Raw genomic sequence first — 19,105 nt, 5'->3', positions numbered from 1 at the left:
GGAAACATTAAGAAATAAAAACAGAAAGATGGCAGTTCCCTGTCTTCACAAGGCTTAATAAAGAGTATAGTAGAAACTCAATAAACACTTCCCTGTTGTTGAACTGATCACTAACAAAGTAACCAGAATGCAACAAAATATTTACTTTGGAAAGTTATCATGACCGATCCTCAGAACAGCACAAGGCCACCGGGAGCCCTGAATGCAGCTGCTGCTCGAAAGCAGCACTACTTCTGCAGGCCCCTGTCCTCAGGAAATGAAACGTCAGCTGATTTTTGTTTCAACTCTGTAGTCGAGGGTGCTAACCCCAGAAATTACAGGAATCATCATTACACTCTAATACCAAGACATGCAGGAATTTTAAGCTATAAAATTATTTTCTAAATAACATTCAAATAAGACATCTCTGTGATGAAGGGCAGAGCCGAAGGGCATTAACCCGACCATCCAAGCCTCCTGGCTTGCACCAACATTACTTCAGTCCCCCTTGGCAGGCAGCGTTGTTTTTTTTTTTTAAATCTTCGCAGAAAGTCAGTCTACAACTTTGAGATGTTTTTAACTCTTAAGATGCGCAAAATTATTTTAAATGTCTAGCTGACTTCAAATTCATCGTCTTCCTTTTTAAACATACTACAATTGAAGGCTATTTCTTCTAAGCCTCTTTCCTGCACAATGACAGTAAACCTTAGGGGGAAAAAAAAAGAGCTACAGCTACAAAGTAAATAACAAAAACTTGAATCCACTTACACTAATAAGACTGGTTTAAAGCCTTACTTGAAGCCTTACCAAGAATCTCCTATAAAGGGTTTATAAGAAAAAACAAAAAACGGCAGCAACTTTATCTCAGACCTAAATTCAGGATTCAGCTTCAGACACATGGAAACTAGACATTTCTAAAGATTCTCACACCACATGAAACTGAACAAGTTCATTACTTCCCAGGACGTACACTGAAATTTCCAGCAATTACATTCAGGGGTTCCTGGACCAGCCTGAGGCTGGGACGTGACCATTAGTTTTTCTCATTCTCCATCTCACCACTGGCTTTTGACATTCCCCTGCTCAACTACCAAGCAGGATTTGAAAGGCAGAGGGAAAAGCTGAGAAATTAACTTCTCGTGAACAGGTCTAATTTAGAAAAAAAATTAAAATGTGTAGACAAAGAAATCCACTCTCCCCTGAAAATTATGTCTTAGGATGGTCTGAGCCTTCCCTCCACTGTCCTCCCAAGTTCTCCGTTCATAACACGTCTTATCGTCTTATACAGTTGACCCTTGAACAACACAGGTTTGAACTGTGCAGGTTTGAATCCACTTATACTGATTTTTTTCAGTTTTTTTCAACACCACCTGATGGACGGTTGGCTGAATCCTCAGATGCAGAACCTTGGGTACCGAGGAGGGCTGACTAGGGAACTTAAACATCTGTGGAGCTCCAAGGGCTGGATCTGGTTTTCAGTCAGGGCCCACTGCAGTCCCACCACATAGCAGGTGCTTTATGTTTACTGAATTTTACTTCTGCCCCTACCCCCCAGCAGTGGATAATTACTATCCAGTTGGACTTGCTCTCAACCCTGGCATAGGCAAAAAGTGATTTTATAGAAATTACTTACCGGGTTACAAACGACATTCTGTAGACTGTTTAAGGACAACATCATTCTTTTCCACCTTACTGTTGACTGGGGTCTCTCTTTTGGGTATGGTCTAAGATTTTAAACAAGTTTCATTTAAAGAATTCCCAGACTGAAACTGAGGCACCTGACCTGTGTAAAATCAAAATAGAGGGAAAGGAAAATAAGCACCATTTTTCTTCATAACTATTTTTAAGTACATAAATTATTTTACTGATATTTACCAAATAACAGGATGCTATAACAAAGATCTGACTCCGGTTCTCATCTAATGTACTTTACTAAATAATTTTGGATTATGAGTACAGGAAATATTGATTTTAAAACTACATCAGTAGAAAACTTCTAATTTGGAAAATTTATTAAAAATACTTATTACTGGGAGTTCCCTGGTGGCCTAGTGGTTTCACTGCTGTGGTCTGTGTTCAATCCCTGGTCGGGGTACAGGGAATCCCGCAAGCCAGGCGGCACAACCAAAAAACACAGGAACAAAAACTTGCTATTAAAATACTATATCAAATAATAGCAAATACTCCTGTACAGCTATCTGAGATATTCATTTAACTTTTCTCATCTGTATAATGAGAATAACAGTATTCACCTCACAGGTTTGTTCTGCGGATTAAATGAATTAATAAAGCAATGGAATAGTACGTGCTTTATAAGTTTTATCTATTGTTATTAGTAGAAGGGATTGCTCTTCCTCCTCCAAATTAAACAAGTCAAAAGGAAAAAAAAATCCAATGCCTCAAATATTAATTTCCATGTGGCTAAAAAAAAGATAAAAGCTTTAAAGGTAAAAGTACCCATCAGTACTACATATAACAGCTCCAGGGAAGACTTGAAGACTAAGCAGAACCAAAAGAGAAATGAAACTCAAGCTTCCTACATTTTACTTCCTCCAATTCTGTCATTATACCAAAGGGCAAAACGCACTGATCACATGTATTATTTTTTCTCTATTAAGAAAAAACTGCATCTCCAACCCTGGATGTAACATAAACTGAGTGGTTAAGTTACAGCAAGAGGTGTTAGCTGAGCAGATGTAGGTTGTGAAAGAATTCACAGAAGTATTAACAAGGGAAGAAAAGAAAGTTTTTATTCACTTTCCAAGGGAGGAAAGGGGCCAGACACATAGAGTGGCATCGGCCCTGAAGGGTGGCGGTCTGAGTCTTTTAACGGGTTTCAAAGGGCAAAGTGCAGGAAAGAGCGGGTGGGTTCACATCTATTTTGGCCCACAGTTGTATTCTGGCTTGCTGTGTTTCTATAGGATGTGGTTTTTCTGAGAATCTGTAACTTTTTGTCTTCAGTAATTTTTCAGTCCTTGGGTGTCTCAAAGAGACATGATAGTGGCCTTTGACAGGCATTACTCTATTTTGAACAATGTCAGATGGGCTCACAAGAGGGATTTTGCAGGTGTAATTAACATCAGCTGATGTCAAGATAGGGCGATTGTCCTGGATTAACTGGTGGGCCCAATGTAATTACATGAACCCTTAATAAACAAAGAAGCCTGAGAGATGCAGTAGCAGAAGAAATCAGAGATTTGAAGCCTGAGAAGGATTCAACACATTCTTGGTGGCATTTCGATGGAGTGCGGGTGGGCATACACGGAAACTGCAAGAAGGAAACAAACCTGGAAAACAAACTGAAGTATCCCGGAAGTTGATTCTTCCCCAGAGAATAGAGCCCAAACTGGATAACACCTGAACTTCAGCTTGTGACACCCTAATCAGAGTACTCAGCCTGGTCTGCCTAATTTTATTTTTGGTCCCCCTAATTTTTGATCTAAGATCTATTAAGAAAATAAGTGGGTGTAATCAAAACATCAAGTTTTATGCGCTAAACGTATACAATTTCTATTTGTCACATATACCCCAATAAAGCTGGGAAAACAAAAACCCTGCAACCCTCTTGGTTTATAAATGTAACCCCATCTATTAACTTACACATTAGTCAAAACCTCAAAACTGTTTTGCTCCATCAAACTCGGGAAGCATCAACAAGAGCAAAAACAAAGGATACAGAGATGCCACAGCCACATTCATAATTTACATCGTTAGTAGAGAGTGACCCAATTTAAGCCACGGGCCCGCGTGAAACCAATCATTCCCAGAAACATCCACAGGCACGGGTCCTGGTGTTATTAACTCTTCGTTCGCTTCCCAAGAAGCCATCACGATGCTGTTGCAATTCAGAGGACAAACGTTTCCTAACGTTTCACACTGCAGTAAATGACTCTGCATCTCAAAAGAGGATGTTCAGAGCCCGGGAGGGCCACGGAGGTCTGTCATTAAATTTAAAGAACCCGTCATTTAAAACACCAAGAAAGAAACGTCCCCGGATTCCACTGCGCGAAGGCGACGCTCGCTCCCGGGCGAGGAGGTCGCACGTGCCAAGACAGCACCGGACGAGGCGGTGGTCGACAGCGGGGCTTCCTCCGGGGACAGCGCCGGTTTGCCCGAGGGCTGCGACTCCCGACCATCCCTCGTTCCCGGGGCGCAGCGCGCGGGGCACTGCCAGCCGCCCAGCCCGACCCTCCGCGGTGAAGACCCGCGCGACAGGGTTACCGGAGCCGGTCCCGCCCGTCTGACTCTGACACGGGGCCAGAAACACCGCATCCCCTCCTCGGCCGACGAGCCCACCGCCGCGACCGCCCTCAGACTCACCCCTGCACTGGCGTCGCGCTCGGCGTAGGAGGCTGTTCTGCGGCCGCGGCGCGTTGTCCGGGTTCCCGGCCGGGCGTGCGCGGGAGAGAACGGGAAGCGAGAGGAGTCAGTCCGCCGCCATTTCCTGGTTCGCGCGCCCCTGGCGTCGCCGTCGGCCTTGCGTCTGCGTGCGGGGCGCGCTGGCGGCTCCGCTGGGCTAGTGGCTGGTCCGCTGCTGGCCGCTCCCCCGGCGGGGCGCCCTGCACGGCCTCGGGGACTCGGACCGCCAGTGGCTTGCTGCGAGACGAGCAGAGACGGAGGGGGCAGAGTGTGTGCTTCCAAAATTCCCGGGTGGATCTGGCCGCCTCTGCCCCGCCTCCGGGGTTGGGGGGCCGGGAAATGGGGAAGCGAGAAGGAGAGACCTTCTGCTCCCTCGGCCCGCGTGTCCCCGGCCTGCAGGGCCGGTGTGGACTTCGCACAGGCCCCGCCTCGACCCGGTGATGGCCGAGAGGGGCCCACGCGGCCAGAGGGGCCGTCTGTGACCTTCCCTGGTCGCCCGGCTCAGCGGGGTCAGTGCCAGGTATTTATCAAGGTCTGCTTCCTTGTCTGCCATGGGTTAGAGTCCAAACAGTACATACAGTGCAATAAAAGAGAAGCTGACTTGGAGGCATCCCGGTGTTTTGTTTGCCACACCTTTGGGTGTAAATAAAATGCGGGGGGAAATGGGTTCAGTATAGCTGGACTGAGTCCAGCCCGGAGCCTCCATCCAGTGAGTCTAACTTGGACTTCAGCCACTGCGGCTTATCTGCCAATTTTGTTGTTGTTTTCTAAATTATATACTACCCCGGGGGAAATGTCAGCAGTATAGAGCACAATTCTGAGCACGGTAGATGTTCAGAAATAACCAACTTTTCAGGCAAGTGCCCATAATGACTGCCAGTTTGACCTGTTGGCTGTAAAAAACGTCAGCGAGAAATACAAATAAAGTTATGTAAGCTACCTTGAACAGCTGGTACAGTTTGTTTTCTGTTAGGGATCACAAAGTTCTTATCTTCCTACTTGTCTCTACTTGATTTTTATCCACGTTTCCTTTGAGAGACATGTTTTGGTGTCCCTACTCTGGGCTTTCTCCTCTGTAGCTTTGGGTTTTATTATTTTTTATTTAAATTGAGAAATTCATTACACACCCAATACCATCGAACTCACATTCTGATTCCCTATTACTTTGCTCTCGTATTCATTTTCCAAGTTTGCTTCACTCTTTAGGATCCAACTTCAATAGCTGTATTTAACCCTTAACATACACTGCCTGTGATTTGTACTTATCTTTCTGTGTGTTGTGTTTTATCTATCCAACTCGAATTTAAATTGAGAAGAGGATGTCGTGAATATTCCCCAATGCCTAGTGTAATGCTTTGCATGAAGTAGACATTCTGTAAATATTAGGTTGGAATGATAGGTTATTGATAAAGTGAGGAGCAATTGAATGTCTTCACAACTTTGCCTGGGTTGATTACCTCCCCCATACAAAGTAAGCTGAAATAAATACACATCAATGCTCCACTTCTTTGGTAAGTAGAATTTCGGTATAAATAGGACTGTGCAAAAGGGCCAGAAATCCTGTATTGGTGCAGTAATTCTGGATTAAAAGATCCACAAATCCAGAGAATTTATCTTAGAAAAACCCCTTCGTTGGTCCGGTTTTGTTCAATGAGCTCCGTATGTTTTTTATATCTTTTAGAATGAACACGTATGTACTCGATGTCCGCCATGACAAGGCACAGTGATAAGTATACAAAGGGCTTTGTAACATTTGCCGTACCGAGCCGGGCCCTCTAGACGCAGAGAAGCGATATAAATATACGGAAGTCCCACTCCTCTTCCTTGGATTATTACAATAGCCTCTTCATTGATTTCCCTGCTTTTTTTTTTTTGCGGTACGCGGGCCTCTTATTGCTGTGGCCCCTCCCATCGCGGAGCACAGGCTCCATTCGCTCAGGCCCAGCGGCCATGGCTCACGGGCCCAGCCGCCCAGCGGCATGTGGGATCTTCCCGGACCGGGGCACGAACCCGTGTCCCCTGCATCGGCAGGCGGACTCTCAACCACTGCACCACCAGGGAAGCCCAGATCTCCCTGCTTTTACCCTTTTCCCTGCAGTCTGTTCTCAACACAACAGTCAGAGAGTTCATGGGGAAACACAGCCTAAACAATGTTACTTTGCTCAAACCTTCCACTAGCTTTTTCTCGTTCTTTGAGTAAAGATCCAAGTCCTTACACTTCATGACCCGCCTCCACCTCCACACGCTCTGACTTCATTTCCTACTACATTCCTCCTCCCTTGTTCTGTAACAACCGTACTGGCCTTTGTGGTGTTCTTACCGCCTGCCTGTCACACTCCCAGCTCAGAACTTTTGCATGTGATGTTTCCTTTACCTCCTTAAAATTGAGTAATGACAGTGAGTAATGTCCATTCTTAGTGAGGCCCTTCCTGACCACCGTATTTAAAATTGCAAACACCCTCCCAAAACACACACACACACACACACACACACACACACACACACACACACACACACAATCCCTATCACTCTTTCTTTATTTCTCTCTAGCATTTACCACATTCTAATACGCTACATTATTTACCTTTTTATTTTATATTACTTCATCCACCAGACTACAAAATCCATGAGGACAGGGAGTTTTTTGGTTTGTTTTTTTGTTTCTTTGCGGTACGCGGGCCTCTCACTGTTGTGGCCTCTCCCGTTGCGGAGCACAGGCTCCATTCGCGCAGGCTCAGCGGCCATGGCTCACAGGCCCAGCCGCTCCGCGGCACGTGCGATCTTCCCGGACCGGGGCACGAACCTCCGTCCCCTGCATCAGCAGGCGGACTCTCAACCACTACGCCACCAGGGAAGCCCGGACAGAGAGTTTTGACTGTTCTTGTTTCAATGGTGCTTAATCCAGTGGGGGACACAGATAGTGATACCTTCCGGAGAAGATTAAGATAGGATGATGGCGCTTCCCTGGTGGCGCAGTAGTTGAGAGTCCGCCTGCCGATGCAGGGGACACGGGTTCGTGCCCCGGTCTGGGAGGATCCCACATGCCGCGGAGCGGCTGGGCCTGTGAGCCATGGCCGCTGAGCCTGCGCGAACAGAGCCTGTGCTCCGCAACGGGAGAGGCCACAACAGTGAGAGGGGCCCGCGCACCGAAAAAAAAAAAAAAAAAAAAGATAGGATGATGTATAATTGGGAGCACTTGGGTGTCTACATTAGTTGCATGCCTAGGAAAGCTTCTCCAAAGAGGTAAAGTTTAAGTTGCTAGTGCATGAAAGAAAGGAGACAGCTAACCAAAAGGAAAAGACAGCTTATGGCGTGGGAGAAATATTTGCAAACAATGCAACCGACAAGGGCTTAATTTCCAAAATATATAAACAGCTCAATATCAAAAAAACAAAAAACCCAACAACCCAATCAAAAAATGGGCAGAAGACCGAAATAGACATTTCTCTAAAGAAGACATACAGATGGCCAACAGGCACATGAAAAGATGTTCAACATCTCTAAGAGAAATGCAAATCAAAACTACAATGAGGTATCACCTCACACCAGTCAGAATGGCCATCATCAAAAAGTCCACAAGTAACAAATGCTGGAGAGGGTGTGGAGAAAAGGGAACCCTCCTTCACTGTTGACGGCAATGTGAATTGGTGCAGCCACTATGGAAAACAGTATGGAGGTTTCTTAAAAACTAAAAATAGAGTTACCATATGATCAAGCAATCTCACTCCTGGGCATGTATCCGGAAAAGACAAAAACTCTGATTTGAAAAGATACATGCACCCCAATGTTCATAGCAGCACTATTTACAATAGCCAAGACATGGAGACAACCTAACTGTCCACTGACAGATGAATGGATAAAGAAGATCTGGTTCATATATACAATGGATTACTCAGCCATAAAAAAGAATGAAATAATGCCATTTGCAGCAATATGGATGGACCTAGAGATTATCATACTAAGTGAAGTAAGTCAGAGAAAGACAAATATATCACTTCTATGTGGAATCTAACAAAAATAATACAAATGAACTTATTTACAAAACAGAAACAGACTCACAGACATAGAAAAAACATTTATGGTTACCAAAGGGGAAACGGGGGGAGGGATAAATTAGGAGTTTGGGATTAACAGATACACAGTACTATATATAAAATAGATAAACAACAAGGTCCTACTGTATAGCACAGGGAACTATATTCAACATCTTATAATAACCTATAATGGAAAAGAATCTGAAAAAGGATACGTATATGAATCACTTTGCTGCACACCTGAAACTAACACAACATTGTAAATCAACCATACTTCAATTAAAAAAAAGAAAAGAAAAGAAAGGCAGCTACATGAAGATCTTGGGGGAGAGCATTCTCAGCTGAAGGAACAGCTAATGCAAAGTCTCTAAGGCTCTTGAGAATACATTTAGTGTGTTCAGGCACAGAGAGGCCACCAGCATGGCTAAGCATAATAAAAGAGGGGGAAATTATATGACATGAAGTCATGGAATTGGATGAGGTCACCTGGGCCAGTAGATAGACCGAGGAGTTGACCTAGGACAGAGCCCTAGGGAGATTAAAAAACAAAACAAAACAATAAAAGAGGCTGGGAAGAGGCGACCATGGAGACCTGCTGAAAACGTGTCTTAGCAACCAAAGAAAGGAAGTGTTTCAAGAGAGTAGAACAACCAGTTGTGGTGTTAAGAGGTCAAGGAACACAGAAGTAACCAATAGATTTAGCAACATGGAGGTCACTGGGGACTGACTCTGAAGTGCGTTGAGACGTGAGGTAAAGAAGTAGTGGGACTAATGACTATAAATATCTCAAGAAATGTCGCTGTGAAGAGGAGCAAAGAAGTGCAGAGGCTAGGGAAGCAGTGGGGTAAAGGGAATATTTTGATTGTCTTGTTTTTTGTTTTTATTTGTTTTTTAAAAGAGAAGATACTACAGTGGTGCCTTTTAGACTTTTATCAAGTAAACCACAATAAGAAATAAATACATTTAGGGAACCTAAAGGTATTTAGTCCAGTGGTTTAGTCCTAAATTTAGTCCAGTGGTTAGGACTCCGTGCTTTCACCGCAAGGGCCCAGGTTTGATCCCTGGTCAGGGAACTAATATCCCACAAGCCATGCGGTGCGGCCAAAAAACTAAAACTAAAAATAAAAACATTTACATTGTGACTTGTTACATATGTACTTAAAATCATGGAAACAAAAATTTCACAAAACGATACTCTTGTTATGCATGAAGCATTCTAATTTTTCTTTTTCTTTTTTTTTTTTTTGCGGTACTCGGGCGTCTCACTGCTGTGGCCTCTCCCGCCGCCGAGCACAGGCTCCGGACGCGCAGGCCCAGCGGCCACGGCTCACGGGCCCAGCCGCTCCGCGGCACGCAGGATCCTCCCGGACCGGGGCACGAACCCGTGTCCCCTGCATCGGCAGGCGGACTCTCAACCACTGCACCATCAGGGAAGCCCTCTAATTTTTCATTTTAAAAAAATATTGTTTATAACTCACTAAAATGTTTGCAAGACTAGATGTTACAAATTATTTGTGGATAATTGCCTTAGACTTCCAGAGATGAAGGGATCATTTTGGTTGGATCAATTTCTTTTCCATCTATCTTTTTTTTTTGGTACCTGGGCCTCTCACTGTCGTGGCCTCTCCCGTTGAGGAGCACAGGCTCCGGACGCGCAGGCTCAGCGGCCATGGCTCACGGGCCCAGCCGCTCCGCGGCATGTGGGATCCTCCCGGACCGGGGCACGAACCCATGTCCCCTGCATCGGCAGGCGGACTCCCAACCACTGCGCCACCAGGGAAGCCCCTCCATCTATCTTTATTGTCCTCTTTCCTTACCCAAGAAGCCACATTCACAAAGTACAAATTTAGAAATAGTGTGATATAAAAATATTAAATATACACACACTACTATATAAAATAGATATACAACAAGGAGCTACTGTATAGTACAGGGAACTATATTCAATATTCTGTAGTAACCTACAATGGAAAAGAATATGAAAAAGAATATATATATAACAACAAATCACGATGATGTAAATCTGAAACTAACACACCATTGTAAATCAACTATACTTCAATTAAAAAAATTAAAATGTGAAGTAATATATATTGCCCCAATTTTCAAAAAACTAGTAAAAAACAAATCACATGATTTTAGACTTATGAATTGAAACTGTATATACACTTGCTACTTGGCAGGATTAGTTGACTAAACGAATACCTGCCATATTTTGTCAACAATGTGAACTATGTTGTTTCAAGCTAGGAAACACCTCTGGTAGTGATTTTGCTTATTGTTGTGTTGCTGTGTTATTTTTGTTATTATAATAATAGTAATTTTTTTAAATGTTGGCCTTCCATTCATTAAATGGTGGTGCCATTGATGGGAAAATATGCTCCCAAATAAGTCTGAAATACAAGTTAGATGTGATAAAACATTGTAAAGAACTTTAAATAATTACTTCTTTTTCACTATGAACTTAGGAGCCAGAACTCTAGAACCTTTAGCAATAATAATGATAAATAAAAGCGATATTAAAGTAAAAATTTGCCACAAAAGTTATAGACTTATGAACTCTGAGAACACATACTCTGTTCCATTTATTCTCATGGAAAAATTAGTCTTGAACTATGCAGGTTTTAAATTATGCAGTCTTTAGGAGTGCATTCTTTACAAAATCACAGCACTCACATTTCTCATGCGTACGTCTACTTCCCAGGGAAGTTTTCATGGTTGGCGTCATCTTCCTCCTCTATCTTCCCCATTCTCAGTGGACTCATTTCCTCTTTGAATCGTCATGCTTTGAACTAATGTCTCCCACACACCAATACTAGTACCACCTATAAGGACTCAAACTCTTTTCTCACACTCCAGACACCCTGTGTTCAGACTGATCAGGCTTACCTCTTATGTTCTACAGGATCATGTCCCAAATCTAGTCTTTTCAGGTGTGAGAAACAAGCTTCTAGAACTATGGCTCTGTCATAAAATAAAAGAATCTTGGAGATGGGAGAAATCTTCAGAGTAGTGTGGATTAATTTACCCCAGTGGCTCAAAGAATGAGATGCTGTCCCATTTTTAAAATACTTTTCTTGAATGGCTTGGCACACTATGGTATGTTAACTAGAAAATGTTGTATTGTTATTTGACATGAAAATGTATCTGAAATTATCTAAAAGTCAAAACAAAATAGAATCCTTTAAAAGTTTATATACATATATATAAATTGGGCAACATATTAGGCTCTAGAGACACGGTAGGTAAAAAATATAGCTTTCCTGGAGCTTAAATCCAGTAGGAGTTAGACATTCAGTAAACACATATATGGATTTTTAGAAGTGCAAAAGAGTGCTGTTAGTAACTGTTAATGTTCATTGTGATCTTTGTTCCTGCAAAGTTGCTGCAACTCATAAAACCATTAAAAGGCCTCCCTCAGCCTCGCTCTCTCAATATTTAACCAACCCGCCATGCACATAGCTAATCTCCTTCCAGCTTGTATTTACACAGCTCATTATAAAATAAACTGACAAGCGAAACCTCAAGGGAAGAATTTCTGTGACAGGTTGAAGCAAGTAAGAAATCCAGGTGGTTTTTCCAAATAGAAAAATGTTATTAAGTCCAAATACTTAATTTTTTATTTTGGAAATTTCAAAACATACACATAAGAGATAGTGTGATGAATTCCCATCCACTCATGGTCCAGCTCCAAAATGGACATGTCTTATCAACATGCCCTATCTTAGTTCATCTACTCCTCACCTACTGTCTCCCCACCCCAGCCCACTTTGAAGCAAATCTCAGACTTCATTTAATCTATAAAACTTCAAAACTGGTTGTTAGACTGTAAGGTTAATAAGACCCAGGTTCAGTTTTTTTGGCCAGAAGACTTCATAGGTGGTATGTATTTCCAATCGCAAGTCAGCAGGAGAAACTGAAGGTCTGGTTGTTTTTCTATTAGCAATAATCACTCCTTGGATAAACCTCCCTGGCGATGACATTGCAACTATGCAACACTGGTTGTTTTTCTTTGTATGATATCAAGACTGGTCAGTGGTTTCCGCTGTTCTCAGCCTGATCCATTCATCTATTACAAAGTTCCCATCAGTTTTTGATCAAATGGTTTTAGCAGCTGCTATTCATGTTCACTGCCTAGAGCCATTATTTCACTAAAAATTGAAAAGTGGTGATACATCAATTCCAACATTCCTCCTGCATTTATGAGTTAGAGTTCTTCTATAAGGAAATATTGTTTCCTATTTGGTGACACCAAGGTGAAGTTTATGCCAGAAAGGCAGGCCAAAAGCTTGATTCCTTCCCTTTACTTAGGAGTTTTCTTAATAATAAGCTGCTTTCCTAGCCTCCACAAAAGGTAACCAATGAGTTGGTTTTTTAAAATGTCATTATGAATTCATGAATATTAATATATTTGATGTGTTTCTTTTTTTCCTGATACTTAAATTATCCCATCTATAACCAAACGGGACCCCTTTGAGCTGGCATCTGTCTTCTTTTGACACAACATAGTAACCTTAGTTTCCTTGCTTCCTGGTATGACAAAATATCCCAAGATATCATTTTCATTTCCTGCCAAACTTGGACTTAGCAGTTTCTCCAAGGAAAGTTTTAGTGGGAAATGGTATAGAGAGACTACAATTTTGGAAAGGAGTGTTCATGGCAACTGGGTTGGTTTCTAGACTTCCTCAGTGGATAGAGCTAGGAAAAAAGTTTTTTGATTTTTGTTTTTAATATCTGAGTTTATACTAATTTCACTCAATTTAGGATTACAATGTTTTCATTTAGCTTTTTTATATTTATACCTCATTTTTCTTATGAAAATCTTAGTTTCTAACAAAATTACTTATTTGCTTTATCCTGTCATATATAATAGTTTCAGGATAAAAAGATAAATATTATCGTAACAATATGATTACATAACCAAACTCAGGTTTATTTGCCATCTTTTTCTCTCCTGAGGCTATATCTCATAAGATATATATAATCATATTTTTGTGTTTTAAAGTAATTTGACAATACTACCCAAAGTGATCTATAGATTCACTGCAATCATTATCAAAATCCCAACAGCATTTTTTCAGAAATAGAAAAAAAGAATCCAAAAAGTTATATGAAATCTCAAGGGAACCTGAAAAACCAAAACAGCCTTGAACATAAAAGAACATAAAAGTTGGAGGCCTCACGCTTCCCGATTTCAAAACATATTACAAAGTTAGTAAGCAAAACAGGGTAGTACGGGCATAAAGACAGACACACAGACCAACATGACAGAATAGAGAACCTTGAAATGAACCTTCGTGTACATGGTCAAATGATCTTCAACGAGGGTGCCAAGACCACTCAACGGGGGAAACACAGTCTCTTCAACAAATGACACTGGGAAAATTGGATGTCCACATGCAAAGGAATGAATTTGGATCCTTACCATACCATATACAAAAATTAACTCAAAATGGATTGAAGAACTAAACAAAAAACTATAAAATTCCTGGAAGAAAATAGGCAGAAAACCTCATGACATTGGATTTTGGCAATGATTTCTTAAATATGACACCAAAAGCGTCGATAATAAATTTAAAAATAGACAAATAGGACTACATCAAACCTAAAAATTCTGTGCATAAAGGACACAACCAACAGAGTGAAAAGGCAACCTGTGGAATGTGAGAAAATATTTGTAAATTATATACCTGATAAGGGGTTAATATCCAGAATATATAAAGAACCCCTACAACTCAACGGCAAAAAGACAAATAACCCAATTCAAAAATGTGCACAGGATTTTAATAGACATTTCTCCAAAGATGATATACAAATGACCAACAAGCATAAGAAAAGGTGCTCAACATCACTAGTAATTAGAGAAATGCAAACCAAAACCACGAGATACACCTCACACTCATTAGGATGGCTGTTATCAAAAAACAATAAGTGTTGGCAAGGATGTGGAAAATCGTTAATTCTTTTGCACTGTTGGGAATACAAAGTTGTGCACCCGCTATGAAAACCAGTATGAAGGTTCCTCAAAAACTTAAAAATAGGGCTTCCCTGGTGGCGCAGTGGTTGAAAGTCCGCCTGCCGATGCAGGGGACACGGGTTCGTGCCCCAGTCCGGGAAGATCCCACATGCCGTGGAGCGGCTGGGCCCGTGAGCCATGGCCGCTGAGCCTGCGCGTCCGGAGTCTGTGCTCCGCAGTGGGAGAGGCCACAACAGTGAGAGGCCCGCGTACCGCAAAAAAAAAAAAAACTTAAAAATAGAATTACCCTATGATCCAGCAATCTCACTTCTCTGGGTATATGTCCAGAAGAACTAAAAGCAGGATCTCAAAGAGATATTTTCATACCCATGTTCACAGCAGCATTATCCACAATAGCCAAGAGGTGGAAGCAACCCAAATGCCCATTGACAGATGAATGGTAAACCAAATGTCATATATTCAACCTTAAAAAAGGGAGGAAATTCTGTCACATGCTACAACATGGATGAATCTTGAGGATATTATGCTAAGTGAAATAACCCAGTCACGGAAAGACAAATACTATGTGATTCTACTTATATGAAGCATCTAAAGTAATCAAATTCACAGAAACAGACAGTAGAATGGTAGTCGCCACTGGCTGGGGGAAAGAGGAAATGGGAAGGTGTTTAATGGGTAGAGAGTTTCAGTTTTGAAAGTTCTGGAGATTTGGTGCACAATAGTATGAATGTACTTAATACTACTGAACCTTACACTTAAAGATGGTTAAGATGGTAAATTTTATGTTATGTGTTAAACACAATTTTTTTAAAAAAGTAATTTGAGGGCTTCCCTGGTGGCGCAGTGGTTGAGAGTCCGCCTGCCGATGCAGGGGACACGGGTTCGTGCCCCGGTCTGGGAGGATCCCACATGCCGCGGAGCGGCTGGGCCTGTGAGCCATGGCCGCTGAGCCTGCGCATCTGGAGCCTGTGCTCTGCAACGGGAGAGGCCACAACAGTGAGAGGCCCGCGTACCGCAAAAAAAAAAAAAAAAAAAAAGTAATTTGAAATAATGTATCTCTGTGAGGAAGCCACCATCTCAATACACCATTAGACTCATTGGTTTCATCTTGCTTTCAGCTCCTGGGCCTTGCTTTTCATTTATTTCATTTTGGTTTAATTTTGGTTTATAATTTTGTGAAATATAGTACATGGTTTCAAAGCCAAATTTACAGACAAGATACATTCAAGGAAATCTAACTTCCACCCCTGTCCTCTCCATGCTGTTCCCTCCCTCTTTCTACAGGTAACATAGCTCGATGGTTACCTCTATCTCTATTCATATTCGCCCCTTAGACAAGAGGTGGCACTCCATGAATAGTTTTGCATTTGGCTTTTACTTCACATATAGCTTGAAGATCTCTCTGCACTAGTATACTACAGAGACATTCCTCATTTCTTTTCATAGCTTCATATTACTCCATGGTGTCAACATACCATAGTTTACTTAACCTGCAGACATTTGGATTGTTTATCTATCATAAGTAATGCTTCAGCACATAACTTTGTGTACATGTCCTTGTATATTTGCCACACTGCCTCTGTGGGATTCCTAGAAGTGGCATTTTTATGTCAAAGGTTAAATGCTATGTAATTTTGCTAGGTATGACTCCAAGCACTTTTTGAGAATTCATTCAAATTCTCTGTCCCTACTCTACTATAGAAGAAGATCCAGGCTACTCTGATGGGAAAGGGGTATTGGAGGTGAGGCCTGAGAAGCTGTACTGAGAAACCTCTCACTGGAGATGAGAGAGGAACAAAAAAACCAAAGGAGTAAACAGGACCAGGAAACACATGGAAAGTCAAAGTCAAGAAGTCAGGAAGGAAATCTAGGGGAATTCAAATAGGGACCACGAGGAGATATGGAAGCTTCAATGCAGGAACAGAAGTGTGGGAATAATGAATGCCCAAAGGTTGGGAGCAAATTGGGAAGTAGTCAAGGTAATTACCCAGAAGAGCAGCTGCTCTTCTCCATTCTTTTCTTGGCTGGCTGGAGCATAATGCAAAGTCACAGAGTCATTGCATATGTTCATAAAATGCACAAGGGCAATTAGCTGAAGGAAGACTTGGTAGCTGAAACCCAGTTTGTACTTTACTCACCAAACCGATAAAGTGCTCCATCTTCAGGTGCAAAGGAATAGTGGTAGGGTGTAGACCACCTTTTTCTAACTTGTACAAAGGTGTCACGTGGTCCAGCCACGGCCTTGCTCAAGTTAGCTGGGCTTATGGGCCATGCAGAATGGGCAACAATCACTCAAAATCTCCTCCCACCTTAGTAGTTATATTCATTTTTCTTCTATAATTTAGCTATAATATTGCACTTTTAAAGTGCAAGGAACTTTAGGAAAGTGAGGGTAAATTTATAGTCTTTTGCACTTGAGCCATAAGTAGAGTTGTTTATTTTAATAAAATGGTTTGTTTTAATAACAATGGTTTCCAGGTTAAACAGCCAACTGGTTAAACCTTAGGGTTGTGTGAGGTGAGGCATGTTAGTACTTTTGTTTATTTGGAGATGGGAGAAGCAGGAAAAACAGCAAACCATGAGATACCTGGAGATGATATAGATCTTTATGCGTAAGATCTTGAGCTTTGGCGTTGAGAGAGACAAGGAACTTAATCCTAGCTCAACGATACACTAGTTCAGATAAGTGCTCTTTAAACACTTCTGCTCACATAACCTCTAATAGAATTTTGAAAAACTATGTAAACTTCCCTTTAACATTGTTCTGGAAGTCCTTGCTTACACAATGAGGAAAGAAAGGGAAATAAAAGGTATACAGCGGGGCTTCCCTGGTGGCGCAGTGGTTGAGAGTCCGCCTGCCAATGCAGGGGACACGGGTTCGTGCCTCGGTCCGGGAAGAGCCCACATGCCGCAGAGTGGCTGGGCCCGTGAGCCATGGCTGCTGAGCCTGCGCGTCCGAAGCCTGTGCTCCGCAATGGGAGAGGCCACAACAGTGAGAGGCCCGCATACCACAAAAAAAAAAAAAAAAAAAAGGTATACAGGTTTGGAAGGAAGACATAAAACTGTCTTTGTTCACAGATGACATGATCATCTACGTGGAAAATTTGAAAGAACTGGCAAAAAAATTTCCTGGAACTAATAAGTGATTATTTCAAGGCTGCAGATACAAGATTAATGTACAGAAGTTATTGCTTTCTAATATACTAACAATGAACACGTGGAATTTGAAATTAAAACCACAATATCATTTATATTAGCACTCCCGAAAATGAAATACTTAGGTATAAATCTAACAAAATATATATGAGAAAAACTACAAAACTCTGGTGAACGAAATCAAAGAACTAAATAAATGGAGAGATATTCCATGTTTACGGAAAGGAAGACAATATTATCAAGATGTCAGTTTTTCTCTACTCGATCTATAGATTCAACGCAATCCCAATCAAAATTCCAGCAAGCTATTTTATGTATATTGACAAACTGATTCTAAAGTTTATATGAAGAGATAAAAGACCCAGAATAGCCAACACAATATTGAAGGAGAGAACAAAATTGAAGGACTGACACTACCCAAATTCAACACTTCAAGCTACAGTTATCAAGAATACCATGGTATTGGCGAAAGAATAGACAAATAGATCAATGGAACAGAATAGAGAGCCCAGAAATAGAGCCATATAAATATAGTCAGCTGGTCTTTGACAAAAGAGCAAAGGGAATAAAGTGGAGTAAAGATAGTGTTTTCAGCAAATGGTGCTGGAACAGTTGGACATCCACATGTAAAAAAATGAATCTAAATACAAACCTTATGCCCTTCACAAAAAATAGCTCAAAATGGATCTTAGACCTAAATGTTAAATGCAAAACTTTTATAAAACTCCTAGAAGATAATATTGGAGAAAACCTAGATGACCTTGGGTATGGTGATGCCTTTTTAGATACACCAAAGACACGATTCATGAAATAAATAAATGATAATCTGGACTTCAATAAAATTAAGGACTTCTTCTTGCAAAAGACAATGTCAAGAGAATGAGAGGATAAGCCCTAGACTGGGAGAAAAAATTGTTGGCAAAGGATACCTCTGATAAAAGACTATTATCCAAAATATTAATATATAAAGAACTCTTAAAGCTTAACAACAACAAAAAACTACCCAATTTAAAAATGGATCAAAAACCTCAATAGACACCAAAATATACAAGGAACCATTAAAACTCAACAATAAGAAAATGAACAACCTGATTTTGAAACAGGCAAAAGACTTGAGCAAATACCTCACAGAAGAGGACATGCAGATGGCAAATAAGCGTACGAAAAGATGCACTACATCATGTGTCATCAGGACAATGCAAATTAAAACAACAATGAAATAACACTACATACCTATTAGAACGGCCAAAATCTGGAACACTAACACCACCAAATGCTGGTGAGGGTGCGGAGCAACAGGAACGCTCATATATTGCTGGTGGGAATGCAAAATGGTAGAGCCTCTTTGGAAGACAGCTGGGAAGTTTCTTACAAAACTGAAGTCTTACCATATGATCCAGCAATTGCACTTCCTGGTATTTGCTCAAAGAGGCTGAAAACTTATGTCTACACAAAAAGCTGCACATAAATGTTTATACAGCAGTATAATATAACTGTACTTATAACTGCCAAAGCTGGGAAGCAAACAAGATGTCCCTCAGTAGGTGAGCGGTTAAATAAACTGTGTTACAACCAGATAATCAGTGCTAGAAAGAAATGA

General features: G+C 41.4%; 1 protein-coding gene across 2 annotated transcripts in view; it reads right to left on the bottom strand.

The window, feature by feature from the left end:
• Positions 1-19,105, bottom strand: part of LGALS8 (galectin 8) — a 102,320-nt gene that overhangs the window by 29,242 nt on the left and 53,973 nt on the right. For both annotated transcript variants that reach the window (XM_060127101.1, XM_060127099.1), the window contains exon 5: positions 4,201-4,575. In XM_060127101.1, the coding sequence (XP_059983084.1) occupies positions 4,201-4,575 (375 nt within the window). The remainder of the gene's footprint in view (positions 1-4,200; positions 4,576-19,105) is intronic.

The sequence above is a fragment of the Lagenorhynchus albirostris genome, chromosome 16 (genome assembly GCF_949774975.1).
Source record: "Lagenorhynchus albirostris chromosome 16, mLagAlb1.1, whole genome shotgun sequence".
Classification (NCBI taxonomy): Eukaryota; Metazoa; Chordata; class Mammalia; order Artiodactyla; family Delphinidae; genus Lagenorhynchus; species Lagenorhynchus albirostris.
Note: the sequence above shows the minus strand (reverse complement) of the source record. Positions and strands in the feature narration are given on the sequence as shown.